Source organism: Lynx canadensis, chromosome B2 (genome assembly GCF_007474595.2).
Source record: "Lynx canadensis isolate LIC74 chromosome B2, mLynCan4.pri.v2, whole genome shotgun sequence".
Taxonomy (NCBI): domain Eukaryota; kingdom Metazoa; phylum Chordata; class Mammalia; order Carnivora; family Felidae; genus Lynx; species Lynx canadensis.
In genome coordinates, this window is record NC_044307.1 from 64,196,792 (window position 1) to 64,212,487 (window position 15,696).

General features: G+C 33.2%; 1 protein-coding gene across 1 annotated transcript in view; it reads left to right on the forward strand.

Annotated features, from left to right (window-relative positions):
• Positions 1-15,696, forward strand: part of FAM135A (family with sequence similarity 135 member A) — a 121,782-nt gene that overhangs the window by 93,384 nt on the left and 12,702 nt on the right. The window contains 12 exon segments of the mRNA XM_030315786.1: positions 3,041-3,114; positions 4,458-4,612; positions 4,829-5,088; positions 5,090-7,188; positions 8,638-8,798; positions 10,861-10,896; positions 10,899-10,919; positions 10,922-10,950; positions 11,459-11,556; positions 13,195-13,346; positions 15,101-15,175; positions 15,178-15,210. Coding sequence (XP_030171646.1) covers positions 3,041-3,114; positions 4,458-4,612; positions 4,829-5,088; positions 5,090-7,188; positions 8,638-8,798; positions 10,861-10,896; positions 10,899-10,919; positions 10,922-10,950; positions 11,459-11,556; positions 13,195-13,346; positions 15,101-15,175; positions 15,178-15,210 — 3,193 coding nt within the window.

The window sequence follows — 15,696 nt, forward strand, 5'->3', positions numbered from 1 at the left end:
AAAAGTAAATAACTTGGGGTGCCTGGGTGGCTCAGCCAGTTAAGTGACTGACTCTTGGTTTCAGTTCAGGTCATGATATCATGGTTCATGGGTTCGAGCCCTGCATCAGGCTCTGCACTGACTGCACAGAGCCTGCTTGGGATTCATTCTCTCTCTCTCTCTCTCTCTCTCTCTCTCTCTCCCTGCCCCCCTTTACCTCTCCCCTGCTCTCTCTCTCTCAAAATAAATCAATATTTAAAAAAAAAAAAAAGAAAAGTACATAAACCAGTTAAGTTGTATCTGGTAGTGACCATAAATCAGCATTGTGCATAAAGGGATCTTTAAAGTATCCTACTATGAGTACAGTCTTAAGAATTTGGGGCACCTGGGTGGCTCAGTTGGTTGAGCATCTGACGTCAGCTCAGGTCATGATCTCACGTTTCATGGGTTTGGGCCCTGCATTGGGCTCTGTGCTGACAGCTTAGAGCCTGGAGCCTGCTTCTGATTCTGTGTCTCCCTCTCTCTCTGCCCCTCCCCACTTATACTCTATGTGTCTCTCAAAGGTGAATAAATGTTAAAAAAAAAAAAAAAATTAAAAAATTTGTGTTTAGTAAACATGTGTGAGGTGACTGTTTTCTTCAAGGTAACATAGGTAATATGATCTATCTGATATTTAAATCCTGCAATCCTGCATTCAAGATTCAAATATTACCTGGATAGGCATGTATAAAATTATTATCATAAATATATTATTAATGTATTATAATTATGTTAATAATACATGTTATTTATTATAAGTACTATAATAAATACTGTGATTTTATATGCTAGTCATTTTATACAAATGCTATTTGTAATATATTATTATACTATAATAAATTTATGTTATAAATTTATGCTGTAATAAATATTATTTAGCAATTTAAGCAGCATGTTAGAGTGAACACAGATACATTAACAGTTCTGTAAAACATTGATAAATACCCATTTTGAATGTTGAGAAGCTTTTTTTAACATCCTAGCTGTTTGCTAAATTTTAAATAGTTGATATTGCCAACTAAGTGAATTTTTTAAAATTAGGGTACATACGCAAAATTTGTGTTACAAGCATATATACCAAAGTAGTAAATATATATTACTTATCCTAGGTTTGAATTTGTAAATTTAATATTTTTCTATGTATGTCTTGCCCCAAATTAAGTAGTGCTGCCATCAGGTGGCAGTCATACCTTAGTTCTAGCCACACAGTACATTGAATAGGGTTATTTATTACACATTGCCATAGCACAAAATTATGGCAGGGGAAAATTAGATAAAGAATTTTGTGTGGGTACATAGAGGGAAGGAAAGGCTTTCTCTTAATAGGGAGTCTTTGTGTAGAAGGGAAGAGACAAGTGGTTTGAAGCAAAGATCTTGAATTTCTTAAATCTTTATTTGAATCCCATATTTATCAATGAGTAGCTATGTTATCTTGGCCAAGTAATTCCCTCTTTGTCCCTGTTTCCTCACTTATTAAATGAAGACATACTCACTTCATAGGGTTTTTTATGGTTTAAATAACAGAATGAAAATGAAATGCTTAGCATGGAGCCTGGTAGGTAGAATGCTATCAAGAAATGATAGTTATTATTGTCAGATCAGAGCAGATAAAGAGAGAAGGAAAACCAAGCAGCCAGTTTTGTAGGCCCAGCAACAACTGCAGGAATCCAGATGGCTTCAAGCTGCATTTCTTCACATTTTACAACCCTCAGGGGAAAACATCTCTCATAGATAGACAGGCAGGCTGAACCCTTTCTTCATCTTTCCCTTAGTGTTGGAGAGAAAGAAGAGACAATTGGACAGTATCTGAAAGTAAAAACACAAACCACATTCTTCTTACAGATGCCTCACATCCATCTCTCCTTAACTCCCTCCCTGACTTCTTCCTCTAAAGACCCAGTCTCATCTACTTACGGAAGCAAGTTTAGTAAGTCAGAAATTTAGCTGGCTAAGTGTTGATGACAAGTAAAATATATCTCCATTTTACTTTATGTTGAAAACCAAAGAACCTTAAATCATATTCCCTTTTAGAAAAGAATCTTAGCTATAATATAATCTCAGGATGTATTGTAATTTGTCTCTCTTCCCTGTACCTTCCAAACAAAACATCTTTTCCATCTCTTTACTATTGCTTCATATTCCTCTGATAGCTGATAGAGGCTTTTCTTGAACAGTTAGAAATGAAAGGGTCTAAATACAACAATGATGAAGGAAGTATTCAGCTAGATTCGACCAACATTTACCAAGTACTTCTAAAACATACCAAGATAAATGTTTGGAGGTAACCAAGATCATCAAAACAAAAACAAAACAAAACAAAACAAAACAAAAAAAAAAAAAGATCATCAAAACATAGTTCATACTCTAAAGAACACTACACATTGGTAGCAGAGACAATTCATGTATACTAAGTATTTTAAGGAAAAATATGATAAATGTTATAATGGCAGTTATAATAGCTTTTATTTATATACACTTACCAGACCACAAACTGCTGTCACATGTTACCTTGTTTATTCTTCACAATAACCTAAAATGTAGAACAGGGTATTAGGAGAAATTTGAAAATGAGTCATCTGAAGCTCAAAGGTGAAATGTCCTGGAGTCACAATGCCAGTAAGTTGGTCAGTTAGTTCAGCTGGCTATTGTTCAGCATATACTTGCATAATTGGCATATAGTATGGTGTAAGTGCTGGCTGATTCTTTGATTTTTTTTCCATGCGTTGGACACTGTTCTTGGTACTGGGATCTAATGGTGAATAAGACAAACTAAATCTTTGTCTTCGAGGAGGATAGATCATGGATCCATAATGTAAACCTAAACTTCTCACTCTACATTTTGTTGTTTCTCTTATTTCATGCAGTACCAAAATACAGTACTTTAGCAACATTGAGGAGGGAAATTAATTCTTGTATAGGGGTGGTTATAGAAGGCCTAATGGAGGGAAGTTTCTTTTTCTACCATTGATTGACCTTGTAAATCATGCCATTTTATTCATATACCCTTTTGGATTTTTTTCAGGTACGCAGATTTTCTGAAGCATTCTTCTGTTTTGAACATCCAAGAGAAGCAGCCATTGCATACCAGGAACTTCAGTGAGTAGCACAGACCCATAGTTTAAAGGATTATACCTCCTCTTGAGATCTCTGTCTCAAAGTTTTTCACACCAAATATATGGTATTTACAATAGAAGAAATTAGGAGAATTTAAAGTTCAGAAATTCCTTATTTAAACAAATTTGGTTTAATTCTATGAATAACTTTACCAAAGACCCATACCTTACATAAAGAAGCATATGCCCTATTCTCATCACTCCCATATCAGACCTATTATAACCTTGGTAGTCCTAAACAGCTCTGGCTCCAGCCTTCCATTTTTCCATCTTATATCTTTATATTTGCAGGTAAGAATCTCTTAACATCTGTAATATATAAATTACAGATTTTCACAAGTGGTCTGACACTGCCTTTTTTTATGAAAATGATCTACAGCTAAAATATCCAGAATAGATGCCTTTCATTTTTCCTACTGAGTATATTTAGATCTGATTTTCTTTGGCTTTAAAGAATATTTTGAGGACATTATGCTGAGTGAAGAAGTCAGACATAAAGAGTAAATATGGAACAAGCAAAAACTAAGGTGAAAAAAGTCGGAAGAGTGGTTGTCTTGTTGACTTGGGCTAGGTGTTTGACTAGAAAGACATGAAAGAACTCTCAGAGTAGATGGAAATATTCTGTATTGTGTATCCATTTGTCAAAATCATACAGCTAAGATTTGTATATTTCAAAGTGTGTGAGTTATACCTCATAAAAACTGTAATAATGGAGTATGGGGGTGGGCAGTGAGTGCAGGTATATAGACAAGAAAAGCAAAATGTTAATTGCTGAAGTTGAGTGACAGGGTTTATTATACTATTCTATTTACTTTGATATGTTTGAAATTTTCCATAAGAAAAGGTTTTTAAAAAAGCATTTTGTATTAAAAGTTAAGCACCTTGTTTTTAATAGTTGTTAATTATATTCACAAACCATATGTTAAGTATAGCAGTAGCCGTGGAATACATTTTTTCAATAGTATCATCAAGTTATTAGTAGGCATTTGAGCTTTTGACATTTTTCCTGTATGCTATTCTCAGCAAATCAGTAAATTTGCACATCAAGCATAGATAAAATTTTGAAATAACATTTAAAAATATAGAAGAATATAATAGAAATTAAATAGTTTATCAACAAACATAATTTTGTAAGTCCATAATTGTCAACAAACCATAATGTTCACTGTACCAGTTTCTATCTCTGACTACAGAGCTCTTTCATTAGGAGGTTATATCTTTAGGAAAGGGGCAGATGAGAATGGTGAGAGAAAGGGTGGTGTCTATAAAGTGGAATTGAGTATGATATTTTTTAATTACACTCTGACTTAAAGAAATATTTTTCAGTGCTCAGAGTCATCTACAGATGTGCACCGCTATCAAAAATACTTCCTTCTGCAGTTCTCTTCCACCTCTACCTATTGAATGTAGTGAACTAGATGGAGATCTCAATTCATTACCTATAATCTTTGAAGATAGGTATTTAGATTCAGTTATTGAAGGTAAGTATAATCTAAACTATCTAAGTTGTGTGTGTCATTTTCAGTATATTCTTCGTAAGATATATAATACCATTCCTTGGTGTGGGACCCTTTTTCCCCTCTAGTGTTATTTATCTTTGAGGATATTAGAAGGTTATAGTCAGTAAACATAGTCTTAAATCATGTGAGTTCGTACACGTTGTTTTAAATCTGAATCTTTTTTTCTTTGGATAAAAGACTTAGATGCACCCTGGATGGGAATTCAGAATCTTCAGAGATCAGAGTCCAATAGAATGGATAAATATGAGACTGAAGAAAGCTCTATAGCTGGACTTTCTAGCCCAGAGTTGAAAGTCAAACCTGCTGGTGCCTCCAGTTTTTGGTATACAGAAGGTGAAAAGCAGCTAACAAAATCTCTAAAAGGAAAGAACGAAGAATCGAATAAATCCAAGGTTAAGGTTACTAAGCTCATGAAAACAATGAAACCTGAAAACACAAAAAAAATTAATAAAACAGAACTCTAAGGATTCTGTGGTTTTGGTAGGCTACAAATGCTTGAAAAGTACAGCATCAAATGATCTCTTTAAATGCTTTGAAGGCAATCCTTCACATAGTCAGAAGGAAGGTCTGGATCCCACAATATGTGGATATAATTTTGACCTAAAGACCTACATCAGACAGACAAGTCAAAAGGAAGCTAGCTTTTTGCCAACTAATACAGAGAGAACTGAACAAAAGTCTCCAGACATTGAAAATATGCAACCAGACCTGTTTGATCCTTTGAGCTCTGGCAGCCTAAATCTTTGTGCAAATTTGTCCATTTCAGGTAAACTTGATATCTCCCAGGACGATAGTGAAATTACACAAGTGGAACACAATGTGACATCTAGAAGTTCATCTGACGATTGCCCTGATCATCAAACAGCCCCATCTTCAGGAGTCAGAACAATTGAAGTGAAGCCCTGTAATAAGGATCCTTTCAGTGGAGAGAAAATAACTGTTAAAATAGGACCTTGGACAGAGCTTCGACCAGATGAACTATTTGTGGATAATTTACACCTACCCAACTTTGAGTCCTTAGAATCTAATGGTAAATCTAAATCTATAGAAATAACACTTGAAAAGGAAGCTGTGCAGGATGCAAAGTGCCATTCTATTGGAGAATCATTAGCTAAGTTAAGAAGTAACCAACCTGCTTCTTCTACAAAAGAATACCATGTTGTAGTAAGTGGAGATACAATTAAGTTACCAGATATTAATGCCACATATGCCTCGTCTAGATTTTCAGATTCAGGTGTTGAAAGTGAACCAAGTTCTTTTGCAACACATCCAAATCCTGACGTATTTGAAACTGTGCAAGGGCAAGGTCCTTACAATAACGAAAGATTATTTCCTCAAGTTTTGATGAAACCTGATTATAATGTAAAATTTTCATTAGGAAGTCATTGTACTGAGAGTACAAGTGCTTTAAGTGAAATACAGTCATCTTTGACATCCATAAACTCTCTACCTTCTGATGATGAACTGTCACCTGATGAAAATTCTAAGAAACCTGTTGTGCCTGAATGCCACCTAAGTGATAGCAAAAGTGTATTAAACGTAGGAACAGTTGACTTGCCAAAATGTGACGATAGTAAAAAGTCCAGTATTATTTTGCAACAGCAGAGTGTCATATTTTCAGGGCATTTGGACAATGAAACTATAGCAATACATTCCATAAATTCAAGCACTAAAGACCCTTTACAATTTGTTTTTTCAGATGAAGATACTTCCTGTGATGTGAAAAGTAGTTGCAGCTCCAAACCTAACTTGGACACTATATGTAAAGACTCCCAGAGTCCTGATAAATCTAATAACTCTGCAGGGACAGCAATTACATTAAATTCAACACTGGTTTGTGTAGGTGCCCCTTGTGTCGTTTCAGGTTCCATTTCTACTAATACAGAAGTTAGAAAAGATGAAACTGTAAAAAGAAAAAATGATGATACCTTAAATCTCAAACAAATAAATTCAGAAGCCCAAACAGTTAAAAATGAAACTCACCTGGGTACAAGTGATCCTTTTTCAGCCAGTCCTGATATGGTTAAACAAGGGCTTGTGGAAAATTATTTTGGCTCTCACAGCAGTACGGATATTTCTGACACATGTGCTGTTAGCTATAGCAACTCAGTTAGCCCTCAGAAGAAAACTTCTGAAAAAGAAATTAGTAATCTTCATCAGGAACAGGGTAAAGAGGATGAGGAGGAAGAACAGGATCAGCAAATGGTTCAAAATGGGTATTATGAAGAAACAGATTATTCAGCTTTGGATGAAAAAGTAATGCTCACTATACAAACAGGAGATGCACTAGAAGAAGAAAGACTTATAAAATCTGAAAAACTAAACAGTGATTATCTAAAAGATGGTATAAATATGCCTGCTGTCTGTACTTCTGGTTGTTTGTCCTTCCCATCTGCACCACGAGAGTCTCCTTGTAGTGTTAAGTATTCTTCGAGAAGTAAATTTGATGCCATTACAAAACAGCCAAGCAGCACTTCTTACAACTTGACTTCATCAGTTTCCTGGTATGACAACTCACCAAAACCTCAAATACAAGCGTAAGTAATAGAGCACAATGGCATGTGCTACTAAATATACGTATAGAACATATATATGTATGTCTCTGATAACATATATATTTCATGTTCTGTGGTTTCCTGTAATACAGAAAGTCCTTCTTGATTACTATCTAAAATGGAGACATGAACTCCGTATACTCTGTGACAGAAGACATGTAGTTCTCCATATGATTGTCCTGTTCTGTGGGCTAGACATTTTTGATACAGATTTTCCATTGGTAGTTATATGCCAGATGTATGGAATAATTGGGGTTAAAACTCTTTCTTTCATCAGTACCTCATTTCTCCCCCACTAACTTCCAGACAGCATAGATTTTATAAGCGTATCTAGCAAATAAGGGCAATATTAGATAATGAACAAAAGGTTAGTAGAAACTTCCTAAACCTACCAGACCCAGATTATCTCAGCTAAGTCCGTGGTTTCCAGACTTGAGATTTCGTGGAGCAGTAAAGTATTCAGAAAAATTTGAGGATATAAGTTTACTAACATGGCACTAGTTCTCAAAATACTCTGCTACCTTATTCCAGTTGGAATTATAATCCCTGGAGTAAAAGGTCTGGACATGTCTACAATAGATTTTCCAAGTTCCCAGATTATTCAGATTTATATATATAATTAAGATACATAGTGCCTAAAGCTAGTGAAACAAGGGAGGTGGTATGATCTGTTAAAGAATTGTAACACTGAAGGTTATATCACCTTCTGGGTACCTCAAATTTTTCTGAGTCATTAATGAAAACAATTTATGTCTTCATCCAATGTATCCTGCTCAGTTTAGTAGGGTTCATCAGCTTCTTCTCAGTCCAAATGATATAATGTTATTTTAACAATTAACTATTTTAGTTAATACTTTTTGATGTTTGCAGTTCCTAAGTTGATTAGATTTATCACTCATTCAAAATGAGTGTATACCACTAATTTAGTCACGTCCCCCTCTTGGTTCTGTTCCTTTTTATTGGTATTTTTAGAGGAAAAATATAAATAATCTAAGTGTTATAACTACCATTCTTCCTGTTAACTTGTAGAACAGCTCCTCATTTTACATTTAAATAAAATTGAAAAGAAGCAAAGAGGATAAGCTTTGATTACAGAATAAGCATCAGATTGTCATCTTTCTGTTACTTGTCCCAGCTTTTCTACACAATATAAAATTTGGTAGGAAGCATAACTTCACTCTTAATATTTTCTTAGTTGATTTCAAGTTTAAAGCATTCATTGTATCTTAGCAGAATATGTACTAAAAATAGCAAAGAAAATTACTCTGATTTCTAAATTATTTAGGCGATCCCAAATATTTTGATTATTTTAAACCCCAATATCTGCTGGGTTTCTTCTTATAGTTCCCTAAATTCAGCATACTGTCTTTTTGGTTCTAAAAACTGAATATGATACTTAGTAAAGAGTATCTCTTATTATATTTTGTTCAGCTTCCTTCAGGCAAAAGAAGAATTGAAGCAACTTAAACTCCCTGGGTTCATGTACAGTGATATCCCTCTGTTGGCATCCTCAGTCCCTTATTTTAGCATGGAAGAAGAGGATGGTTCTGAAGATGGAGTACATCTTATTGTCTGTGTGCATGGGTTAGATGGTAGGTAATATCTATTTGATATAACCCATGGCAACTCAATATATTTTCCTAATAGATTTCATTTAGTTTTTATTTAATCTTTGACTTGGAAAATATTTTAAATTGCTTACATTAATTGAATCTTAAATACATTCTAAGACAAATATGTTTAACTTTGCGTAGTATTAGATTTCCTTTTAAATAAATTTTCCATGGAACTGTACCAACATTCTATCCATGTACCAACACTTATTTATTTTAACTTTGGATTTTTCTATCTTCTGTTGTTCGTTTTGTCAGCAGTCACCTCATGGCAGTCATTTTGTCTCCCTTTGATATTCTTCCTAGTGCCCTTTTAGCCTGATGCTTTAAGCCTTATGAACTAGAAAAATCAATACCTAAGAATTAAAGATTCACTAACTAGGTGTAATTTAAATTCTAAATACAGTGCTACAGTTTTATGGCAGCTATTTTGGTTACTGAACAGACTTTTTCCCCTAGATTAGGAACTATGTTAGAAAATGCCAAATATTTCTAGACTAGCAGATTATACTGTGCTATAATATTCTGTAAGAACAAATTGAGGAAAGATTTTGTAAATTATAAAAATACTAAACACAGGTCTAAGCTAGTAAATATTCACGAAATTGAAGATTTTTCTTTTAAAAAAAAGCAAAACTTAACTCTCAAGAAATAAAGTATCTCCAATACTGACCTCTCCTCCCCCCCCCCCCCCCAGCCCCCGGAATAAAATTTTCAAAGGATTATTGCCCAAGAAAGACTTCTTGGCCAGTAGAATCTCTGGAAAATTCTTCTTTGAGATTTTTATGAAACACATTACCCCCTATTACATAAATTGTTCCAGAATAATAGGAAAAAAGATGGAATGCAGCTTATTTTATTCCTTGAAGTTAACCTAACCTTGTTACTAAATCTGGAAAAGATGTCAAACCCACACCCCAAAGAGAAGCAGACCTATCTGACATAAATTTAATAATGATTTAATAACACTCTAGCAATGTTGTGGAAATAAACAGGTAAGTAAATGAGTAAAAAAAATTTTTATATGTCCCCCAAATATCTAGTAAGTAGAATCAATACATTAAGTCACTATAACAACTAGGATTTAATTCCCAGAATGCAAAGATAAGTACATATAAGGAAATTTAATAATAAAGCAAATTTATTAATAAAATATAACTACATCAGCAAATCAAGTAAGAAACTATTGATAAAATTCAACGTCCATTCCCAGTTTTGACCACTAAGCACCAAACCTTAAGTTTTAAAAAGCATTAATCTGATTTATTAATATGATTAAGCATATATATTCTCAGCCAGTGGAAAACATATACTTTGTAGTGAAACACTAGTAGTATTCCTTGTAAAATCACAAATAAAACAGTTATCTCTATCAATGCTTGAAATATCTAAAAGATAAAAATATTGGGAGGGTAAAGTAGAAATCCAATAATCGGGAACATCTTTACATTGCTAATTAAACCAAAGGAAGTAACCAAAAAGCCACTAATTTTTAAAAGCAATAATTATTTTATGTTATATATTATATTTAATAAGTATTCTATATTTATAGATATCTTTTAAGTTAGTAATTAAATAAACTCTCTTAGATTATGTAAATGGAATTTTATTTCTATTTAAACTGTTGCAATACCGCCAAAGGAAGTGAACAGATTAAATCTGAAACACATTCAAGGTTTGTTAAATGATCAACTATAATAGTGATGGAAGGAGTACTTCCGTCAGTCATTCACAGCAACCACATTCAGCAATCTCCAAAGCTAACAGTATAACAAATACACCGTCAGATAGGAAAGTGAAAGCATCAGTGTGGCCAAACTCCTAAGAAACCAGGTGTGAAAGACATTGTCTGGCTAATGGAAATCAGCTTTGAAATGAAAATTGATGGACTCTATTTCAGAGTGCTTTGTCTGTTCAAAACTGGCAGACATCATATTTAAAGACAGATTATATATGGTCTTCAAATATATGATGATATACTTTATACCTTTTGTTTTATCTCATCCTTTAGACATAATTTTTCATTGTCTTCATTTTCTAGGTAACAGTGCAGATCTCCGATTAGTAAAAACTTACATTGACTTGGACTGCCTGGGGGAAGAATGATTTTCTTATGTCTGAGAGAAATCAGGTTACAGTATTATAGCAGTGTTTCCAGTGGAAACAAAGATTTTTGTATTGCTTTCTACCTAAATATTTGCTTACTACAAAATGTCTGTTACTTCTAGAAATAACTTTTCTGATTTGTATGAAATTTAACATTAATACGTATCACAAGGAAATTGAAATCACTTACAGTGTGACTTATGAGCTCTTCACATGCACACAATTTCTAGAATTTCACATTTCTATGCAAAAATTTTATTACTTAAACCACTGTAAATAACCTTATGTTAAATGTGGATGGTGGGCTAAACAACCAACCTAATGAAGCAAGTGTTATTAAGAACACTGAATCTTTTCTTTTCCTAGAAATTTACTCTTTTGCTCATTTTAATATAATGAGTATTATTCACCAGCTTCTCTAAAAAAACATTGATCTTAACCATATTTTAATACCTAAATTAAAATGTTTATATTCAGTTTTTCATGTGATTATTCATATTCAATATATAATATGTCTGTTTTCCTTTGTTTAGAATGATACTTTTGCTGATTTTGATAGCATGACTGATCGCCTTCTAGATGAAATAATACAGTATATTCAGATATATAGTCTAACAGTCTCAAAAATAAGGTAACTTTTATCATCATTCTGTAATATTATATAACATTTTTATGTCTGTGAATTATAGAAAAATTACAGCATTTGTAGTAGTTTTGTTGCACTATTATGAAATATAGGAGACAATTCAGTTTATCCAATTTAAGAGAAAAGAAAAAATTTTAAAAACTTTAGGGAGAGACCATTATGTTTCCATTTATATGAATTATCCAGAATTGGCAAACCAGAGACCAAAGTAGATTAATGATTACTTAGGGCTCGGGGAGATGGCAAATGGGGAGGTGATAGCTAAAGGGTATAGGATTTTTTTGAGGTGTTGAAATGTTCTAAAAATCTCTTGTGGTGGTTGCACAACTCTGCGAATGCACTTAAACTATTAAATTGTACATTTTAAATGAATGAATTTTATGTTACGTGAATTATATCTCACTCAATAAAGTGGTTACCAATAAGAAAGATTATAGAGCAATGGATATATACAAACAAATGAAGCAACAGAAATACTTCCAAGATTTCATGACTGTACTTTGTAAGTCTGTTTTCCACAAGCAAGAGATGATGATCAGCCAATATAAGTCTCATAATTTAAGCAGATACTGTAGATAGACATGGGAGAGAGAAAAATGTTTGTTTGTTTGTTCTAGTATAGTAGGACTTAAAGAAAAAGTCAAAACTAATCATTCTGCCTCAAAAGTTTAGTAAACTTTTGTTTACTAAATTTAACACGGTGATCTTATATTCCTTTTATTCATTTGAAAATAATATTTTAGTTTTTTCATTCATCCACAAAAGTCTTACATCTTTTAGATTAGATTGTCAATTAAATCAACCATTATTCAAAAGCCTTATCTGGTTAATTGAGGCTTGTTAGTTACCATCATAACTGTCACCCCACAGCTTGAGGAACTTCACCTGGGAGGGGAGTTTATCCTGAGCTTCTCACTAGCTGTATCTATAAGCCAGTTAAGGATAGCTTTCAAACTTTCTTCTTTCCTTGCTTATTATTCCCAGGGATCAATATACCATCTATTATAAATGATGGTAAGCAGAAAGGCTCTTTGGATTTAACTATTCCTTAATAAAAGTGAGGTGCTTTATAAATATTAGTTACTCTTTTGGTATAATCTTAGACTTATAGTAAGATAATACACATATTTTATCTGTGCCTTGAAAGTACTCAAAGAACTCTCCCACTTTAGAGTGTAGACCAGAGAACAAATGAAAAAGATATGTAATTTCTCCTAAGTTATCCTTATAGGTACAATTCATTATTTGTTTAATCGTGACTTAATGAGTAATAATTGCAATGTGTGGTTAAGGAGGCCCATTTATCATCCAGTCAACTGTAGTTTACTTTAAAATGTATTGTTTCTAAGCACTTACAAACTATGAATATAAATTTTCTGATAAGCAATATCTTGTTTCTGCAGAATATGCATTTAAATTATATAATAGGAATTTTCTCCTACATTCTCACATTTTATCTTCAGAACCTAAGTTACATCATTTCAAAGTATCAAACCATAATTTAAAAACATACTCGAAATTTCCAAATTCTTAGTATTTCACATCAGTGTATAGTGATATTAGCGTTAATATTTCTTTTTAAAATTAATACTATGGGAGAAATGTCTTTTTTTTTTCTTAAAGCTTTATTGGACATTCGTTGGGCAATTTAATAATCCGTTCAGTGCTTACAAGGCCAAGGTTTAGATATTACCTCAACAAACTTCATACCTTTTTATCTCTTTCTGGACCTCATCTTGGTACACTCTACAATAGCAGTGCTCTTGTTAATACAGGTAAAAAGTTTTATTGTTCAATATAAAAAATACGGCATGGGGAGAAAATTTAAATACGGATTTAATGTTTTCTAGTGTTTATTTTAGAGCTGATATGTCACATACTTGGAATTGATGAAACAAAAGATACAGCTATTTTTCTACTTTGTCATGCACATGAAACAAGCTGATAAAAGTCATTTCAGAAAATGAATATTATATTGAGATGATATATGTCAGAAGTCACAAAAGCATTTTTAACTGTAAACTATCTAAATATTTTCAATAAATGTTTATCTTATAAACAGGCTATTCTGTTGTTCCATAGTTGAGCAGATAAAAAGGAAACACCTGTATTTAAGGTATTATAAAAGTTATAAAATATTAATGTAGGATGTTAAATCTGATTTTGTAACAAAAAAAAGGGATATTATGAAAAAATACATTCTAAAATTTTGAACAAATTAAATGAGAGTTAAGACCCCAATTTTGATTAGAATGAATATTCTCATTAAGAAAGAACTGATACTTGGGGCACCTGGGTGTCTCAGTCGGTTAAGCATCGGACTTCGGCTCAGGTTATGAGTTTGAGCCCCACATTGGGTGACCTCGAGCCCCACTTCGGGTGAGCCCTGTTTATCTCTCTTTTCTCTCTCTCCCCCTCTCTGCCCCTCCTGGGATTCTCTTTCTGCCCCTCGCTCACTTGTGCCTTCTCCCTCTCAAAAAAAAGAAAGAAAAGAAAAATCTGATACTTGGTTTGCCTTTTGTTTGGTTTGGTTCTTCCCTTGGATTTTTAAGTAGTTTTTATAGTTTAGGCTATTGATTCCCATTGTGAGAATAAATTAGATTTCATTTGTCTCTTGCATTGAGCCTTGAAACTCTTATTTCCATTTTCTCTTCTACTTTCATTGACAAAGAAACCATACTGTTTTCCTTGTGCCGCATTCCAAACTCTGGTATCCAAAATAGATTTGGATAGTGGTAGATTTTTATAATTTTAAAAAGAGGACATGAAAAGATAAATCAGTAAGTAACATAAACTAGAACCCAATGTGAATAGTATGCAGCATTTTGAATTTCTTCACTAAACTTGTTACAAATTTAATCAAAGAGTTTTTTTTCTCTTCTTCCCCTGTTCCCCTCTGTAATATCAGAAGTAACAAAAGTAGAAATTGATATTGCACAGTTTTGAAAACCCATTCCAGAGTGATTGGGGTTTCACTTAGTTTAAGAGGAAGATGCATTTAAGTATGGGTTACTGATAAGTAACCATTGTAAAGAAATACAATTAAATATGAAACTTCATTCAGCTCTTACTGGAAAACATTAACCAATTGCTAATCCTAAGAGTTAGTCCTTATACAATTAGTCCTCCATAACTATATTTATCTCTAGACTGAAGATTCAGTGCTTAAGTATTTGGATCTACTACTGCGTTGAAGTTTTTCCATCTCTGCTTCTTTATAATTTGAACAAATATACCTACAGGTATAATTTTCCCAAATTTGTTCTTCTTAAACCATTATCTATTTCATTACTGAATAGGCTAGAAATAGCAAGTCCTCTGTCAACCACCATTAACCCATAGTTAAATGTATATGTTTATATTTGTTATCAGAAAAAGGAAATATTTTGCAAATATATTTGTTATTAGCTAAGAAATGCTAGTTTGGTAGATGTCATTTTTGAAGTGAAATGTATTTTAAAATTAATAATCTTGACATATGTTACCCTGTATTTCCACTTTTACTCACATGTCATCTATAACTCTCTAGGTCTGTGGGTTTATGCAGAAATGGAAAAATCAGGTTCTCTTTTACAACTGACATGTCGAGATCATTCAGACCCCCGCCAACTTTCTTATACAAGCTTAGTAATAAAGCAGGTAAGTATACGGTAAGAGTTTTGAAAATATTCACTTGAAAACCTATTTAAAATAAGCCTTTAGCAAATAAATTATCCACATGTCTTTCTGGTGATTAAAAAAGTATCAGTCAGGCATGCTTGGGTGGCTCAGTCAGTTAAGTGTCTGACTTCAGCTCAGGTCATGATCTCATGGTTCATGAGTTCAAGCCCCATGTCGGGCTCTGTGCTGGCAGCTCAGAGCCTGAAGCCTGCTTCGGATTCTGTGTCTCCCTCTCTCTCTGCCCCTCTGCCACTCACACTCTGTCTCTCTCCCTTTCTCAAAAGTAAATAAATATTTAAAAAATTAAAATTAAAAAATTAAGTATCAGTCAACTGTAATTTTTTTAATGTTAATTTATTTTTGAGAGAGAGAGGGAGGAGCAAAGAGAGAGGGAATCTAAAGCAGGCTCCAGGCTCTGATCTATCAGCACAGAGCTTGACGCGGGGCTCAAACTCACAAGCCATG